We start from the raw sequence: 16,863 nt of genomic DNA, 5'->3' as shown, positions 1-16,863 counted from the left end.
ATTATTTATTATCGTATTCGGCAGGCAGTTGAGGAAATAGAGGCTCAGAGAGGTGAAGAGACTTGCCCAAGGTCACACAGCTGGGAAGTGGAGGAGCTGGGACTTGAACTCATGTTATTAATCAACACAACTGCCTCCTCTCACTTGGGACAGAGGTGGAGCTCAACTCTTTAGGCAACAGTACCAGAGCCTAGGGACCAGGGCCATTATGTTCTGCACCCTGTGGCCTCAGACTTCTCATCCGCACAGAGGATATGAGTTACTGATGACCCTTAAGGCCTCTGACCCAGGGACAATTGGGTTCTTAGGGTGGGCAGATTAGAAAATATTAATTTAAGACACTCAGTAGAGTTTGAATTTCTCATTATCAACGAGTAACTTTTTTACTATGAGTATGCTCCAAATATAGTTAAGCCTAAGTATAAATAATATATCCTCAACCGCAGCACAACACCAGGTTGCAGACTACAAGTCCCATAATCCATTGCGACATTCCCTTTTAGGAACCTGTCATTTTTTGATTCTTCTTTCATTCATTTATCCAAAAATTATATAACCCACCCCTTGTGTGCCAGGCCTTGGGTCAAGTTCTGAGGAATACATCGGTGCACAAAGCAAACACAAGTCTTTGCCCTCAGGCAATTTAACATCTATATTCTTTGGGAGTTTTGATTTTTCCCAGACATCTGCCAGGAAGACTTCAGCTCCCATGATCCCTTGTGCTTGCTCGAGACCACAATTCCCAGGAGTCCTAGCGCAACAGGTCCGCCCCTCTCCTTATTTCTAACTTTCTTCCGGGTCGCAAGGTCACCTCCTGTACAACCTCTCTTCCTTCCGTCCCTCGCCTTTCTCCCGCAGCAAAGGCAGGGTTTCAGTAAGTTACACTGCTAATAGTTTGTTTTAAAGTCTCTGTATTTTCTGACTTGGAGTTTAAGCGAAACTTTAGCCAGACAGTCCACCACAGCTTTCTCTATTAGGGAGTAACAGAATGGGCCCTCAACTCCCATGTGGCTCCGCGCGCCGGGAAGACTACAACTCCCAGTAGGCAGCGCGGCGGACAGGCGGCCCTCGGCGGTGCCGGCAGGACCCCGGGGCGGGCGCGGGCTGTCCCGCGCGGCGCCCGCAGGACCCCGGCGCCTACCCATGCCGAGGTGAGTCCGCGGGAGCCACCGCCACCGCCGTTCCGACCCCGCCGCCGCTCCGCGCGGCCCCGCCGCCGGCCAGGATGCTGGAGGAAGCGGGCGAGGTGCTGGAGAATATGCTGAAGGCGTCGTGCCTGCCTCTCGGCTTCATCGTCTTCCTGCCCGCTGTGCTGCTGCTCGTCGCACCGCCGCTGCCCGCCGCCGATGCGGCGCACGAGTTCACCGTGTACCGCATGCAGCAGTACGACCTACAGGGGCAACCCTACGGTGCGTGGACCCGGGCCCCTGGCCTCCCCCGTGGGCCCAGCTCTTCTCCTGGGCTCTTGGTCTCCCCCAGCTCAGCCTCCCCGCTGGGGCCCTGACCTCCCGCCCAGCCTCCCGCCTCCCTAGGGCCCCGGCCTTTGCCGGCCAGGATGCCCCTTCCCGCGGTTCGGTCTCTGCTTCCTGGGCTTCAGGACCTGCCTCTCCCACACGTCCAGCAGGAGTCCAGCTTGCAGACCTCACTTGGGCTGCCAGACCCTTTACCGGAGCTCCAGGCAAGTCCGAGCCTGGATACCTGGACCGCTGCTGGGCCCCTAGCTCTCTCTGTCCAGTGTCCCGGGGACCCACCGCCTGGCTCCCACAGCCCTCTGGCCCCGTCCCCGACAAGGGCTACCTGCTCCAGAACGCAGAACTCCCTTCCAGCCTCAGGCCATACTGTCGCTTCTCCAGACCTCCTGGGTCCCCTCCCTCTCTCCAGTCCCCAGCTGGAATAGAACGCCCGCCTTGGGCCTCCTTGATTTGGAGTGGAGCCTCTCAGCGCCGTTTTTCCAGGCTAAGCTGGCCAACCCTGCACAGCCCTTCAGCACCCGGGTGCGCTTTATCTAGCGCTCACATTCTGCTCTGCTTTAGGGCTCAGAGCTCTGATCGCTCACCCCAGCCTGTCACTATGTGGAGGCCCTCCCTACTCCCTGGTCCCAGTTAATGAATTCGGTTCCTCAGAAATTCTCCTGCCTTTGGGCTCCTGAAATCCGTTGGACCCCATGTCCTGCTCCCTGCTTGGGAGCGCACCCACCCCTCAGCTTCCTGGAAGCCCCCCTGCTGCTCCTTCTCCCCAGGATTGCAGGCCTCCAGGCCTGGATCCTCCCTAGCTTCTGTTCCTCAGCCCTGCCCTCTCATCTGTTAAAGTCTTTCGAAAGTGTCCTCTCTTCCCGGCCTTGCTGTATCTTGTGTTCCAGAACCTTCTGGCCTCTGGTTGCGCTCCCAACTTGGTGTCTTAGGCCCCTGGCAAGCAAGGCCCGTCCATGCCATGAGGGCTTCCCCTCCCCAGTGCCCCTGTCCCCTCATATCTGAGCCCTGGTTCTCTTGGACTGGCCTCTCTTGTTGGAACATTAGGGCCAACCTGAGTCCCCTGGACCCCTTGCCGCTGCCAGGTCCTTGGGGAGCCCCGGGGTCTGGAGACGTCCCCCTCAGGCCCCTCTCACCCCAGAGTTGTAGCATTAGTTTAGTGCAGTGGTTGCCAGTTCACGGGTCCCTGAGTGATGACTTTGGGTCGTCATGATTGACAGGCTCCTGGCATTCAGTGGGGCCCAGCCAGGGGTGCTGCCCCACACCTCACTGTGCCCGGGACAACCTCACTCCGAGAATTATCTGGGCCAGATTGTCAGCAGTGCCAAGGGGGAGAACTCAGGGTTACAGTGTTGGCTGCAGACCCCAGGCTCCTCACCAGTGGGGTGGTGGGCCAGGAGCCCCTAAGGAGTGGTCAGTTTATATGTATTGTTGGCATCCCCCTGGGAAGAGGGTCTATGCCAGGGGTGTCACAGGTGGCCCTTTGGGATGACTTTTGGCATTTCATCATCATAATTTTGAATAGCCATGTGTGACTGGTGGCTCTGTCCTGGTCTGGAGGATTCCGCCATCCCGTTGGGATGGGATTCACACCCTTGTCCTGTCTCACACTGGGAGCCTTGCTGCGAGCTCTCCTAGCACACCCAGCTCTGCCCCAGCCCCTTGGGCAGCTGTAATCTGGATGTCCCGTGTCTCCTGCTGCCTGCTCAGCGCTGGCCTGCTTGCTGATATGGCCCCCTGTCCTTGCCCAGACGGGCGCTTCTTGACACTCCAACCCTGATCACAGAGCCATGTCTGCCTCGTCCTCCACGTGGGCCCTCGGAACCTTCAATACTTTCTCCCTGTCCTCCTCCCCTCCTCTCTCTGAGTCCTTTGCCCCCAGTCCTTGATTCCTTCCTATTCTTTTTTCTGACCCCGTGACTCCCTCACCCCACACGCCCTCCTTCCCGGCCCCCATCTTTGCCAGACACTGAGTGGGCTCAGGGATGAACAGAGGGGCCTGGCGGGGCACCCACCCATCTCGACTTACACATCTGCACCCCCACCCTGGTCCCACCTGTTAGTGTCCACATTGGCAGGGATGTGGGGTGCCTGCCACTACCTGGGGAGATGCTGTGGGATAGTTTGGTGGAGCAGGGAACCCCAGCTCCCTCCCAGTGGTGGAGCATCTGAGAGCTGCTCTGCTGGGTCATCGCTGATTGCAGTGTCCCCAGCATCGCACATGCCCTTGCTTTGAGCCTCATTTCCCAACTTCCTGTCCTCTCTCCACACCTCTTGAGAAATCGGCAGGAGAGGCGTGTGCTCTTTGAGCTGGGGTGTGAGCTGGGCCCTGGGTGTGGCCTGCCTCCCTGCCCTCCCACAACGGACTCCGGCCTCCCTGGGCTGGGCCGCTCATGCCCATCCCACTTGGTCCCCTGCAGAAACGGCTCTGGCAGGCGGGGACGTGGGCACCCACGCCGGGCACCGGGACGGGCTCTCCACCCCTGGTTGTAAATAAAGTTTTATTGGCACTCCGCCACACCTAGTCAGTGGCTTTGCACTGCGTAAGACTAGTGCCACTGCAGGGAGAGAGGACTGGCCTTCGATTGAAAAGTCTGCGACCTCCGTTCAGATCTGGTCCCGCCGTGGGGACCTGCAACTTGCTGTCCAGGTGTCCAGAGCCCGTCATGACGCAGGGGCAACAGGCCTTGCAGACTTCAGCCTCGCACCAACCGAGGCAGTCTCTGCTCTTGGGGTGCTTAGCCTCTGAGGGGGCACTTGGGGGTCTGGCGTTAGCCTGACTCTGCTCTTACCCCCTCCTTCCTCTCTCTGGCCATCCTCCTTCTGGAAAGTGGGTCACAGTAGGCTCCACAGGTGGCCCTGTGTGTCCCCACCCCGAGGTGACATCTGAGCCACCCCCAGGAGGCTGCAGCTGGGACAGGTGGGGCACAGGGGAAGGGCCCACCCGCCTTTTCAGGGTTTCAAGGGCTCCTGAAGGTCTCTGCTGCCCTCTCCTACCAGGCCCTTGGGGGCTCCCCTGTCACCCTAAAGCAGAAGTGGGGGCCCAGAGGGGTGGGGAGAGACATGGAGGCCCCTGCCTGGGGTGCACAGCCCGGCCCCCTTGGTCACTGGCCCCTGCCCCAAGATGGCCCTGCCCTTTCCCACCTGGGACACTGTCCCTTCTGTGTCCTGCTGGTCCCCTCCCCCGGACGGGCCCTCAGGACAGGCTGTAGGAAGCGACCCTTCTCCTGCTGGCCAGTGCATTCCTGCAGAGCAGTGGGGGGGACCCTGCCCCTGGTCTGAGCCTGAGGCTTCGTGGGGCTTGGTATGTCCCTCAAGGACACCAGTGTCCCCTCACCCGGCCGCCTCATCCTCCGGGCAGCATGGTCCAGCTCCTGTGTGGAAACAGACCTGTTTGTCTGCATTGTTGTCTTGACACTTGCTGTGAGGGGCTCAGGGTGGAGGCCCTGGGGCCACATCTGCCCCCAGAGTAGGAGGATTCGTGTGCTTGCTTTGTTCATCCCAGCTCAGCAGGGGCCTGAGACGTTTTGGGGACTGTGTGCCTTTGTCATCTGGGAGGTCTGACCTAAGAATCTGGAGTTTCGGCAGCATCCTGCTGAGTGCTAGTGGCCCTGGCAGTTGAGGAGGCCTGCCTGAGCCCCACCTACCCACCCACTCTGTCCAGGGAGGATAGAGGGCCCCGAGGGCTGGCTGCTGGGGGCCGTGCACCCAGGCAGTGCAACCACGGGAGTCCACGTGCTGCATCAAATGTCTGCACTGCTTCTTGCCCCTTCAGCTCTCAGGGCAGCGGTGCTCTGTGTGTGGGGGGACCCACCAGCCTTAGAACAGTGGGCTTCCCTGGTGGCTCAGACAGTAAAGAATCTCCCTGTGATGCAGGAGACCTGGGTTCAATCCCTGGTTTGGGAAGATCCCCTGGAGGAGAAAATGGCAACCCACTCCAGTATTCTTGCCTGGGAAATCCCATGGACAGAGGAGCCTGGTGGGCTACAGTCCATGGGGTCGCAAAAGAGTCAAATACAACTGAGCGACTTTCACTTTGGCTGCACAATCCTGGTTACAACCTGCCCCTTCCACTCTGGTGGGAAGGAGTCAGTTGCCTGGAATAAGCTTGTGAGCAGGGCAGGGTCCACTCCAGGAGGCAGCTTCTCACTTCCTACCTGATTCTCTGGATCTTTCTTGAGAAAAATCTGGGTGGCCCTGCTCCCAGGGGACACAGGGCCATGTCTGGGGTCGTCTGTGATTACCACGTCTAGGGGGGTCCTGGCAACAAGGGTGTGGGGGCCAGGGAGGCTGCCCTATACCCTACAGCGCTCAGGATGGCCCACAGGCTACAGTGTGGCCCTGACTGTGGAAGAAGGTGCACAAACCCTGGTGCTTGCCCTCCTGAGGGGCCTTGGGGAGACCAAGCATTTGTTCATTCATTCCATGTCCTGAGCGCACTAGGCTGGTAGTTGGTAGGTGATGCTGGGTTCACACTGCAATGAACAAGGTTTGTGCCCCTGGAACCCCAGGCTAGTTGCCTGGGGGCTGGGGCGGGGGGTTGGCCTGAAGAGGGCAGGGTTTGGGTTTTCCCCAGGACATTGGCAACCTGGAGGTGGGGAGGTGCAGCCTCCTAGCTTGGGGGCTCCCTCTGCTGGTGTCTGGACCCTGGAGTGGTGTGGGGGCTGGGGAAACTGCTGGGCATCTCAGAACAATCTGGCCAGGGCAGGAGGCTGGGGGTTGGGTTTGCTCAGCTGGCGCCTGTCAGCCCTGCGGGTCCTGGAGCCCTGGGGAAGCCAGTGGTGAAGGACTGGGGGAGCAAGACCACTGAGTTCCGGTCCTAGTGCTCTGGCTGGGGGTCTTGCCTGGGGGTGGGGGCGGGGGTGGCTGCCTCTGTCGGGTGGGTTGAGGGCACCAGCCCCCTGAGCTGCTTCAGGGACACGGGGTGGGGTGGGGACACGTTGCCCGGCCCAGCGGGCAGCCCGCACGTGGTCACAGGGTGGCTGAGTGGACAGGGACATCGCTTTCTGGGGGATGACTGCAGCAGGGGTGTAGTTCGGAGAGGCGAGTGCGAGAGCAGCGAAGGCCGCTAGGGCCGTGGTCTAGGAATGTGGGTGTGGAGGGGAGGTTGGCCCAGGGAGAAGGTTCTTGGAAGGCCCCGCGAGTCCCCGGGGTTGGGGTGGGTGTGCGGCGGGCTGGAGGCCGGTGGGGATCCGGAACCCCACTCAGGATCCCGTCCCCACAGGCACGCGGAACGCGGTGCTCAACACAGAGGCGCGCACCATCGACGCGGACGTGCTGAGCCGGCGCTGCGTGCTCGTGCGGCTGCTGGACTTCTCGTATGAGCGCTACCAGCGCGCCCTGCGCCAGTCTGCCGGCGCTGTGGTCATCATCCTGCCGCGGACCATGGCCGCTGTGCCGCAGGACGTCATCCGGGTGAGCTCTGCCTCGCCCCGGGGTCCCCTCTCTCCCTCCGGGTCCCCTTCGCCCACACACACCGCAAACCGAACGCGTGCCTCTCTCGCAGCAATTCATGGAGATTGAGCCTGAGATGCTGGCCATGGAGACCATCGTTCCCGTGTACTTTGCCGTAGAGGACGATGCCTTGCTGTCCATCTATGAGCAGACACAGGCTGCCTCCGCCTCCCAGGGCTCCGCCTCCGCCGCCGAAGGTGGGCTGGTGAGGGTTGCTGCAGGGCGGAGGGTGCGTGGTTGGGCTGCGCTGTGCTGTTTCTGGGGCTCCCCTTTCCAAGCCAACATATGCTTAACCGTGGGGGCACCGGGCATCACAGATCACATCTTGCAGCCGCCACCCGCAGGGAGGAATCTTCACAGACCAGGGATTGAACCCTCGTCCTTTGCACTGGCCAGTGTATTCATTACCAGTGAGCCACCAGGGAATCCCTACAGTTGTGTTTTTAAATGTGTAAAGAACAGAAGGATTTGAGGCAGGGTGAGTTCCTGGGCGTTTTAAGGCAGCCCCTGCCCCCAGGTGAAGTGGACCATTAGCTCACACTGTGGGAGGTGGGCACACCCTCTCCTGATTCTGGAGAGAACAAAACTTTAATTTTTATGAATCTCTGGGTTCTCACACCATCTCCACTTTGGGGGATGGGCTGGAGGGTCATGAGCTGTCTGATGGGAAACTCATGTTTTGGCATCCCTGCTCAAGTGATCCTTGGGAAGCTGGGTCAGAGGCAGTGTGCACCCCTCTGTGATTTAGGAAGGGGCCCTGATGGCCCTACAGAGCAGAGCGAGGGCGCACATGGGCTCCGTGTGGGAACCAGAGACTTTCACCAGCCCTTGTCCTGGATGCCCAGGTTTGCTCCCATGTCCAGTTATCACATTGTGTTCTGTCCATATGAACAGTCCCGTTTTTACTCAGACTGAATGCTTAGAGTCTGGGGTGACGAGGACCCAGGTTCTGGTCTGGGACCCCCCCTCCCCCCCCAGCTGCTGCAGGGCAGTCACGGGGCTCAGGCTGACCCTCCCTGGCCCTGTATCCAGTGCTGCTCCACACTGCCACTGCCAACGGCTTCCAGATGGTCACCAGCGGGGTCCAGAGCAAGGCCGTGAGCGACTGGCTCATCACCAGCGTGGAGGTAAGTGCCTGGCACCTGCCTGTCCCCACTGGAGGGGCTGCTTCTTGGGTGAGGGGATCAAGTCCCTGCCTCTGAGGAGGTGGGGCTCCTCCAGCTCCTCCTGCTTCCCTGACCCCTGCCTCCTGGAATGGCCACCCCTTTCCCTTCATGGAACATTCACTAAGCTGGTAGAGAGGAGAGCTCAGGGCAGCAATTAAAGCAGAGTGCAGAAAAATCCAGACACCCATCTCCCATCAGGAGGCGTCCAGGCCAGAGCAAGCTCCCAAGTCCTCCCCCACTTCCATTCTCTCCACTGGCAAACATGGGGTTTTATCACTGCTCCCCCCAGCAAAAAGCTCTGAGCAGTTTTGTTCCCACTCCCTGCACCAGGAGGCCTCCGCTGTCTCCTTGCAGGGCAGCTCTCCATCCAGAGAGTAAAGGCTGCAGGGCCTTAGCGCCTGATGCCCTTAGGCAGTGCTCTGGACAGGCTGTCTTCCCAACTGCTCCTCGTTGGATTTGACGGAGGGCCGGTTTACACAAGAGGACCCTGACTCGGGCTCTTCCTGTGCTGTCCTTACGGCCAGGGTCTTACGGACGGGTGGGGTCTCCATCAGTGGAGCTCAGCCTGTGAAGGGTAGGCCTGGTTTCCAGGTGGAGAAACAGCTGGCACCTTGGCCCCCAGCAGAGTCTGGCCAGCCTGTTTCTGTAAATAAAGTTTTACTGGAAAGTGACCGTGCCCACTGGTCCACTGGTGCCCACGGTGTAGCCGGCAGAGCCTAGAACCCTGCCCCTTGAGGTGAGGGTGGCTGTTGCTTCCTATGGGGGGGCCCTTCACATCCATGTCTCTACAGGGGCGGCTGACTGGGCTGGGTGGAGAGGACCTGCCCACCATTGTCATCGTGGCCCACTACGATGCCTTCGGGGTGGCCCCGGTATGTCCATGCCCCTCCTGCCCAGCTGGGGAGTCTGGCTTCAGGCTGCAGGGTAGCAGGGTTGGGGGAGCTTCCCACGTGTGCAGGGATTGGGCCACGCCAAGGGTGCATCAGTCAGGTTTGGGCAGAGCTGGGGGTTAGCGGGGAGAGGAAGCAATCCCAGCTGGACTGGAAACGAGGACCTAAGGTAAGATTGTGGGGGTGGGGTTCAGAGTGGGCCACAGGCCGGGGTGGAGGTGGGTGGTGGTGCATGCTGAGGTGGGGTGAGCGTGCCCTTTGTCCCTGCCTGCAGTGGCTGTCGCACGGTGCGGACTCCAACGGGAGTGGTATCTCGGTGCTGTTGGAGCTCGCCCGCCTCTTCTCCAGGCTGTACACCTACAAGCGCACGCACGCAGCGTGAGTGACAGGGCCCGGGGCTGGGGGCGGGCCCGACCCGTGATCTCAGAGTTGGTTCAGTCAGGCCCCGCCCCTCCAGGTCCATTCACCTACCCCCTCCCCGGAAATCCCACCAGGGGCTGGGCTGCTTCCAGATGCAAGAAACAGAAACCCCTGCAAAATCGTCATCACTTAGACGAGCATCTCCCCATCTTAGTGCCGGACACTGCAGTCTCTCGCAGGGGCACTTGTCCACACAGCACGGTGCCCTGGGAGAGCAGGGCCCTAGTAGCCAGCGGGTCTCCCCAAACTTCACACTCCAGGCCCCACGCCTGCTCTCAGGCAGATGGCTTGAGAAGCACTGTGCTCACAGTCCAGTGGGTGGCGGGGGGGCGGGGCGCGGTGGGCATTGAGATCAAGGTGTTGGCAGGGCCACACTTGCTGTGCCTCTTTTATAAGGACTGCTGTGGTTGTGGTGAGGTGGATACAGCTGGGGCGGGGCCCAGTTACCTGGTCCTTCACCACCCCGCTGGCTTCACTCCTGCTCAGGGAGGTGGTGCTGAGTTCCCATCACTTCTGTTTCCTGGTTGGTCCACCCAGTCTGAATGGGTGGACCACTCTGAGTGGCCCACCTCTCCACTCTGAGAGGTCTCTGGAGCCTCCCTTCTCACCCTGGAGACACTGGGTGAAGTTGGGATGTCTGTGGTTGTCAGGACTAGGGGGCTCCTGGCACTCACTTGTGGGGGCCAGGGATGTGTCCAGCGCCTGCAGCACTCAGGATGCCCCGATGTCATCAGTGCCAGGACAGGGTGGGATTGGGTACTCAGCGGGGAGACCACCCCTCCTTTTTGGGAGCCTGGACTCCCACCTGTCAACTCTTTGGCCCCACTCCTCCCTGCCAGGTACAACCTCCTGTTCTTTGCTTCCGGAGGAGGAAAGTTTAACTACCAGGGCACCAAGCGCTGGCTGGAAGACAACCTGGACCACACAGGTGAGCGTCCCCCGCGGCCAGGGTGGCCTCGGGACCCCGGTACTCCCCCACACCCCCTGCCCACCAGCCCTCACTGTCTGCAGATTCCAGCCTGCTCCAGGACAACGTGGCCTTCGTCCTCTGCCTGGACACTGTGGGCCGGGGTGACAGCCTCCACCTGCATGTGTCCAAGCCGCCCAGGGAGGGGACACTGCAGCATGCCTTCCTGCGGGAGCTCGAAACGGTAGGCGCCCCGTGAGGGCTGCGCCCCCCCAACTGTGTGAGCCCTGGGGCCTCAGTTGGGTTTCCAGCGGGCAGGTGGGCTTATCCTCAGGCTCCAGAAGCAGGAGGTTGGGGAGGGACTGGGGATCCGTGGGGCGGCAGGGGCCACCTCTGCAGAGGCCAGTGAAGCCAGGGTGTGGCGCACGGGCACCGGGCAGAGCCTCATGGCTCCGCTCGCAGGTGGCCGCCCACCAGTTCCCCGAGGTGCGGTTCTCCATGGTGCACAAGAAGATCAACCTGGCCGAGGACATGCTGGCCTGGGAACACGAGCGCTTTGCCGTCCGCCGGCTGCCCGCCTTCACCCTGTCCCACCTGCAGAGCCACCGCGACGGCCAGCGCAGCAGCATCATGGACGTGAGGTGAGCCCCCCACCATCGGACTGAGCCAGCCGGGGCCCGTCAGGCTTCCTGGAGGAGGGGGCACCAGAACCGAGGGCATGAGCCAGCAGAAGAGAGGGAAGAATTGATTGGGCAGGGTGCTGGGAGAGCCAGCGGCCGCCACCTCACCCTGCCTCCACGGCAGCCTGCACCCCACGCCCACTCAGGTCAGGATGTGTCGCCTCTGAGGCTCCCGGTCCTGTGTGGCCTCAGCCCTTGCTGACCCTGGGCTTGTGGCTGAGCTGCTGCCCTTGTCTCCCTTGTCATGGGTCCCCTCCCCATGCCTGTGTCCAGGCTTCCTTCCTTATGAGGACAGAGCCGTGGACTTCGGGACCCCCTGCTCCACTGTGACCGCGTGTTAACCAGTCATGTCTGCGGACAGCCTGCTGCCAGCTCGGGTCTCGTCCCGGGGTTTGGGTGGCCGTGGGTGTGGGGGACACCGTAGCCCCTCCATGGGGCGTTACCTCAGCTCTGCCCTCAGCAGCCGGCGGAGGCAGATGTCCTGACCAGTCCCCCCATACCCCCAGGTTCTGGAGGAGCACACGGGCCCAGAGCCATCTGGTCACTGAGGCCCACAGCATCCTCAGGGCTCAGCTGGGCACCCGGGGCAGCCCCTTGGTGGGTGGGCCTGACCGAGGTGTGGGGTGGGGGACCATCCGCTGGGAAAGCTGTTGTTTCTTCTGTCTTTTCATCATCAGATACATATGTGATCATTTTTAGTTTTGGGTGATTGATGTCACTTCCAAATATGTATGTTTTTAAAATCTGCCCTCTAAGGGAGGTGGGAGGGGAGTTCAGGATGGGGCGGGGGAGGGGACACATGTACAGCTGTGGCTGATTCATGTTGTTGTAAAGTAATTAGCCTCTAATTAAATAAATAAAGTAAAAATAAATTAAAAAAACCTGTCCTCGAAGGTCCCGGGTTGACTCGAAAACCCTTACCCGAAACACGAGGCTCATCGCTGAGGCCCTGACCCGTGTCATCTACAACCTGACAGAGAAGGTGAGCCCCCGGCCACCCGCTAGCCGCCCTCTCCGCCCCCCTGAGTCCCCCAGTGGGTCTGAACTCAGCCCCGCCCCGCCTCTCTCTGCAGGGAACGCCCCCGGACATGCCAGTCTTCACGGAGCAGATGGTAATGGCCTGGCCGGCGGGTGGGTGGGCTCAGGCGCCTGGTGGGAGTGTGTGGGGGGTCCTGTGACCACCGCCGCGTCCCCACAGCAGATCCAGCAGGAGCAGCTGGACTCAGTGATGGACTGGCTGACCACCCAGCCACGGGCCGCCCAGCTAGTGGACAAGGACGGCACGTTCCTCAGCACGCTGGAGCACTACCTCAGTCGCTACCTGAAGGAGGTCAAGCCGCACCACGTCAAGGCCGACAAGCGGTGAGACCAGGCGCAGCCCCTGCCCCCAGCTGGCAGAGGGCCCTTCCAGGGTCTCCCTGCCCACCCTGGAACCAGACGGAGCAAATGGAAACTCAGGGCGAAATGTAACAGGATGAGTGAGCAGTGCAGGCGCCCTATTAAATCTGAGCTCCAGGTGAACGACGAATTATCCCAGCATAAGTACCTCTCATGTGGTCTGGGACACACTTACCCTGAAAGCCCGTGTCGTCTCTATCTTCAGTCCTCACAGAACTGAAGCCCCGTGTTTTATCTGGCAGCCCTGTACCCCTGCCCACCCTCTGTGGTCCTTCTGTGCCCTGGGCCTCAGGCGACTCATACCCCTGGCCCCCTCCTGCCCTCAGAATGCTCCTGCCCACTGCAGGCCTCCTGGGTTTTGTCTTTCTGTTTGATGCTCCCATGTACCCTGGTTGGGATGAATGAGGACTGAGGAAGGGTGTTGGGGGACCCTCAGCAGGAGACACCCCTCTTCCTCCACAGACAGGTCAGTGCCACTCACTGGCTTTCCATCTTGCTCCCAATTTGTGGCACTCCAGGGAGACAGAGCTCTTGAACAGAAGAAGAAACTGAGGGTCACAGTGGACCCACAGCTGTGGAGCTGGGGCTTGCGAGTCCTCAGCTGTGATCATTCTCCCTCTATAGAAACGAGACCAGAGAATTTCCACAGTCACCACACTTTGTTCTTAGAGAATTGTTGGCCCAGAAAACCATAGAAAAGATGTTAGTTCAGAATAAAGGACGTCCTTCCCTAGGACAGACAGTGGCAACCCCCTGTAGACACATACCCAGGGTCCTCCCCGCTGCTGTGTTCCTGGGCTAGTGGGACTTCGGGTGGCTCTGATGTCAGGGTGAGCCCGCTGAGCAAGTGCTCTCTTGCCAGGGACCCCGAGTTTGTCTTCTACGACCAGCTGAAGCAGGTGATGAATGCCTACAGGTGAGCGCCCTGTCACCGCCCAGGGGCCTGGGTCCTCGGGACAGCTGGGAGCAGCTGGCTGACCGCCTCCACCGCCCGCTCCCATCCCCAGGGTCAAGCCAGCCATCTTTGACCTGCTCCTAGCCGTCTGCATTGGTGCCTACCTCGGGATGGCCTACACGGCAGTCCAGGTAAGCAGGGGGCGGTGGGAGGCGGGTCCTTGTGGGAGCCCAACGGGTGGCCCTTTTTCCCTGGTCTCATTGGAGTCCTCCCACCGCCCCCCAGCACTTCGACCTCTTATACAAAACAGTTCAGAGACTGCTGAAGGCCAAGACGCAGTGACCAGGCTGCCATCCCCGCCTCACCTGGAGGGCAGGGCCTCCCTCTCGGTGGCCGAAACCCTGAATTACAGAGCTTTTCTGTGTTGCTCTTGAGGACTTGGGGGCTTCTTTCTCTTTTTTGTCCTTTGCGCTCCCCTGGAGGAGCTCGGTGGAGGTCTGGGGCCAGGCCACAGACTCGGGGACAAATGTGTGGATGAGCCCCCCACCCTGGAGTCGGCCCCATGACCCTGGGGCATAAGCCATGGCCAGGAAAGAGGAAACGCACCCAGCGTGGCCTTGGGCATCACCCCCGCCCAAAACGCTGATCCTGGACCTGGCAGTTGCAGGCCAAGGAAGTCGGGCCAGGCCACCCCCCAAACCCCTAGCCCTCCACCATGCTGGCTCTGTTCTGACCTCGAGGCTGCCCTCGCATTTCCCAACCACCCCACCCCCGGGGCTCTCCCTTCTTTCCTGTCTGGAGAGTGCGCCGCAGGGCCTCTGGGTCTCCGGTTCCAGCCCCTCCGTCGCAGCCTTGTGCACCGCCTCCACACCCCCCAGCCTGGCTGAGGGGAGCCAGCTCAAGGGGCCGCCTCCGGACTCCCTGAAGCCCCTGGGGAGCTGGCGCCCTGGACACCCGGCACCCTCTCTGTCGGCCCTCTCACCCTGCCTCTGGGTTCCTCTGCCCCGTCCCCTGCCCGGGAGCCCCGCCCACCCGGCCCCACCCACCTCTCCTAGTCCTTGGAGCTCCTGCTCAGCCTGTTCTCCTGAGGAGCCCTGGGGACGGAGGCAGCCCCTCTGCCCCTGTCCCGGGGCCTCGGTTTCCTCATATGCAAGGAGGAGGTCGCATTCAGGGGAAGCATGTTCCCCCATATCCCCGGAGGGGACGTGACCACAGGGGAGCTCTTCCTGGGACCTGTAGGGGGCAGGTCCAGGCCTGAGCCCCTGGGAAGGGGTGAGATGGGGGAGGCGAGCAGGGCTGGGAGTGACCTCAGGGAGACCCAGGTGTAACCATTCATTAGCAATATAATCAGTGACTTGTCCAGTGCTGGGGACTCAGGGTCCAGGAGGAGGGACTCAGGGTCCAGGAGGAGGGACTCCAGGGGCCTACTGGCCACCAGGGAACGCTCACTAGCCTTCCGATTCCGAGGGGCTGGGGACTGGCTCCCCCCCGAAGCCACCTACCACCCACTGGAGGGAACAGGTGACTATTTGGCAGGCCTGGGAGGGGCAGCCGTTGGGGCTGCAGGTTCCTTGACCCTCCTTGTCCAGTGGCCCGTCTGCCCGACTGTTTACCCAGTGCCCGGCCCCCTCTAGGGCGATGCGGGGCTGGTGGCCCACCCTTCCCCGGGTGTGAATGTGTGAGCCAGGGACCGGCTGGGGATGCCGAGTGAGTGTCCTTCCTCCCCGGGGGGCATGGTCAGGGCCACTGACTAGGTGGAGCTCAGGCTGCTTGTGGGATGCGGCCAGACGATGAGAAATAAAGCCATAACAAACCACAGCATCGCGTGTCCTGTCGGGGCTGGGGCCTCAGGATCTGGACAGACCCCCTGAGGGTCATATGCATTTCTTGGGGGAGGATTGGGGGCAGAGCCTCATGTCTGTATAAAGAGCAGAGTCGGTGTGCCTCCTGCCCGTAGCTGGGACCGTCACCCGCCCCATGGCAACATGAAGGTGGCAGCCAGCTCAGAGCCGATAGACCATGGTGGGGGTGGCGTACCACAATACAGCTGGGATCCATTACCCCCCAGCCCTGGAGGCAGCGTGTGTCCTGTGTGTCCCCCGGCTCCTGGCCTCAGGGTCGCGTGGCCGTCTCTTCTGACGTCTCATAAGCACGCGTCCGTCTTTGGGTTTAGGGCGCATCCTGCTCCAGCCAGTGTGCCAACTCACTCCACCTGCAGATGCCATTTCCACATAAGGACACGTTCTGGAGTTCTGCATGGTTGTGAATTTGGAAGGACACCATTCAACCTGATATGGGGGGAAGGGTGATGGCTGTATGAAGGTCAAGCCCACTGGCCAGCCCCAGCCCCAGCCCCAGCCCAGGCTTTGGGGAGGCCCTGGCCAGTCATCGGGGTGCCTGGTGCAGCTCCACACTGGGGTTCCAGCAGCGGGCTCCGTGCTCTGGGCCTGGGAGCTCCCGAGGGGTCTGCCTGCTTCCTGAGCTCCACTGGGGGGGACCCCTGATCTGGGGCCTGTCCCTGTTGGCTTCTGCCTGTCCACACCGTTCTGTGCCTTTGTGTCAGGGTTCCTGCCTCAGGGGCTTTGGTTTTGGGGAGCAGAGAGCAGAGTACAGAGACGTATGCAACGGGGAGAGGAAGCCGGTGGGGGTGGGGGGGGAGGTAGGCAGTACAGGGGGTGTGGCTTGAACTCCATGGCTTCAGCCAAGAAAGAGGGCTGTGAGATCCTTGACCCCAGGAGGTGGGAGCCTCGGGGGAGCTGTGGGCAGAGGAGGGCTTGGACTCAGGTGCTCACGTGCGCCCTCTGGTGGCAGCTTTGGGGAAGGCAGACTGGGAGTGGGTACTCCCAGCAGGTCAGGGGGCTATGCTTGTCCAGGTGGGGAACACATGAGGGGAGAAGGGGGCTGGGTTCCCTGGACCCAGAGGAGGGGCTGGACCTCTGTGGGCCTGACCACAGTTGCTCAAGTCTTCATAGTGACTCCCATCTTCAGGGTCAATGTCACTGCCGCCTCTTCTCAGACCCTCATGTCCCCCACACCACTACCCCGAGGCTGGAAGGTGGCTCTGGCTCCAGCTCGAACTCAGGTAAAACTCCCCACGTTTCAGGGGAAAAGCCAGCCCCTTCCCTTATTTCAACACAGGCTGTTAACTTCCTCTTCCTTTTCCACGAAACTGTGCCCATTATAACCAAAAACATGAAAACCACAACAACACCGGCAGGCAGACACAGCTGCCGTTATGTATGTGCTGGTGTTTCCCCGTCATGTCCACCCTGGGTATGTGGTGTGTGTACATGGGTGTACACCAAGTCACATTCTGGAAATGAAATCCACGTGTGAAAACAGTATTTCTGTCCGTAGGCATGTTAGGCGGTGAGAGGTGCACACATGTTACACCCACGGAACCATTGCCACATGGAAGGCATGGTGTATGCATCGCCCTCAGCGCTCCTGGCTTCCATCCATGACCCCTCCCTGTGGCCTCCTTGTCCCCAGGTGCCCTCTGGTCCCGCCACTGCAGATCAGTCTCATTCAACTGTGGAGTCAGCCAGTATTTCCCCAGCATGTGCCAGGTGCCCTGCTGGGCA

At 60.9% G+C, this 16,863-nt stretch overlaps 1 protein-coding gene across 2 annotated transcripts; it reads left to right on the top strand.

Moving 5' to 3' along the window:
- Positions 1-1,135: 1,135 nt before the first annotated feature.
- NCLN (nicalin) lies at positions 1,136-15,097 on the top strand. Of its 2 annotated transcripts, none has more exons than XM_086410229.1 (15): positions 1,136-1,409; positions 6,694-6,884; positions 6,976-7,120; positions 7,956-8,050; positions 8,881-8,961; positions 9,254-9,357; positions 10,239-10,327; positions 10,411-10,550; positions 10,769-10,947; positions 11,881-11,968; positions 12,060-12,098; positions 12,188-12,348; positions 13,247-13,300; positions 13,392-13,470; positions 13,565-15,097. In XM_086410229.1, the coding sequence occupies exons 1-15, from the start codon at positions 1,226-1,228 to the stop codon at positions 13,619-13,621; spliced, it is 1,686 nt and encodes a 561-aa protein (XP_086266355.1). In that variant the 5' UTR covers positions 1,136-1,225; the 3' UTR covers positions 13,622-15,097. The 2 variants fall into 2 exon arrangements, with proteins under 2 accessions (XP_086266355.1, XP_086266354.1); XM_086410228.1 differs by having other exon boundaries at positions 12,185-12,348.
- Positions 15,098-16,863: the final 1,766 nt, after the last annotated feature.

This window comes from Bos grunniens, chromosome 7 (assembly GCF_055505025.1).
Source record: "Bos grunniens cultivar Pamir isolate PY7600 chromosome 7, Bosgru_T2T1.0, whole genome shotgun sequence".
NCBI lineage: Eukaryota > Metazoa > Chordata > Mammalia > Artiodactyla > Bovidae > Bos > Bos grunniens.
The sequence above is the reverse complement of the archived record's forward strand: the minus strand, read 5'-3'. Positions and strand labels throughout refer to the sequence as shown.

Excerpts from the sequence above, each read along its gene's own strand:
- NCLN (XM_086410228.1), top strand. The coding sequence starts at position 1,226 with ATGCTGGAGGAAGCGGGCGAGGTGCTGGAGAATATGCTGAAGGCGTCG. Across the intron at positions 10,328-10,410 it reads AGACAACCTGGACCACACAG|ATTCCAGCCTGCTCCAGGAC; the intron begins GTGAGCGTCCCC and ends CACTGTCTGCAG. Across the intron at positions 11,969-12,059 it reads TCTACAACCTGACAGAGAAG|GGAACGCCCCCGGACATGCC; the intron begins GTGAGCCCCCGG and ends CTCTCTCTGCAG.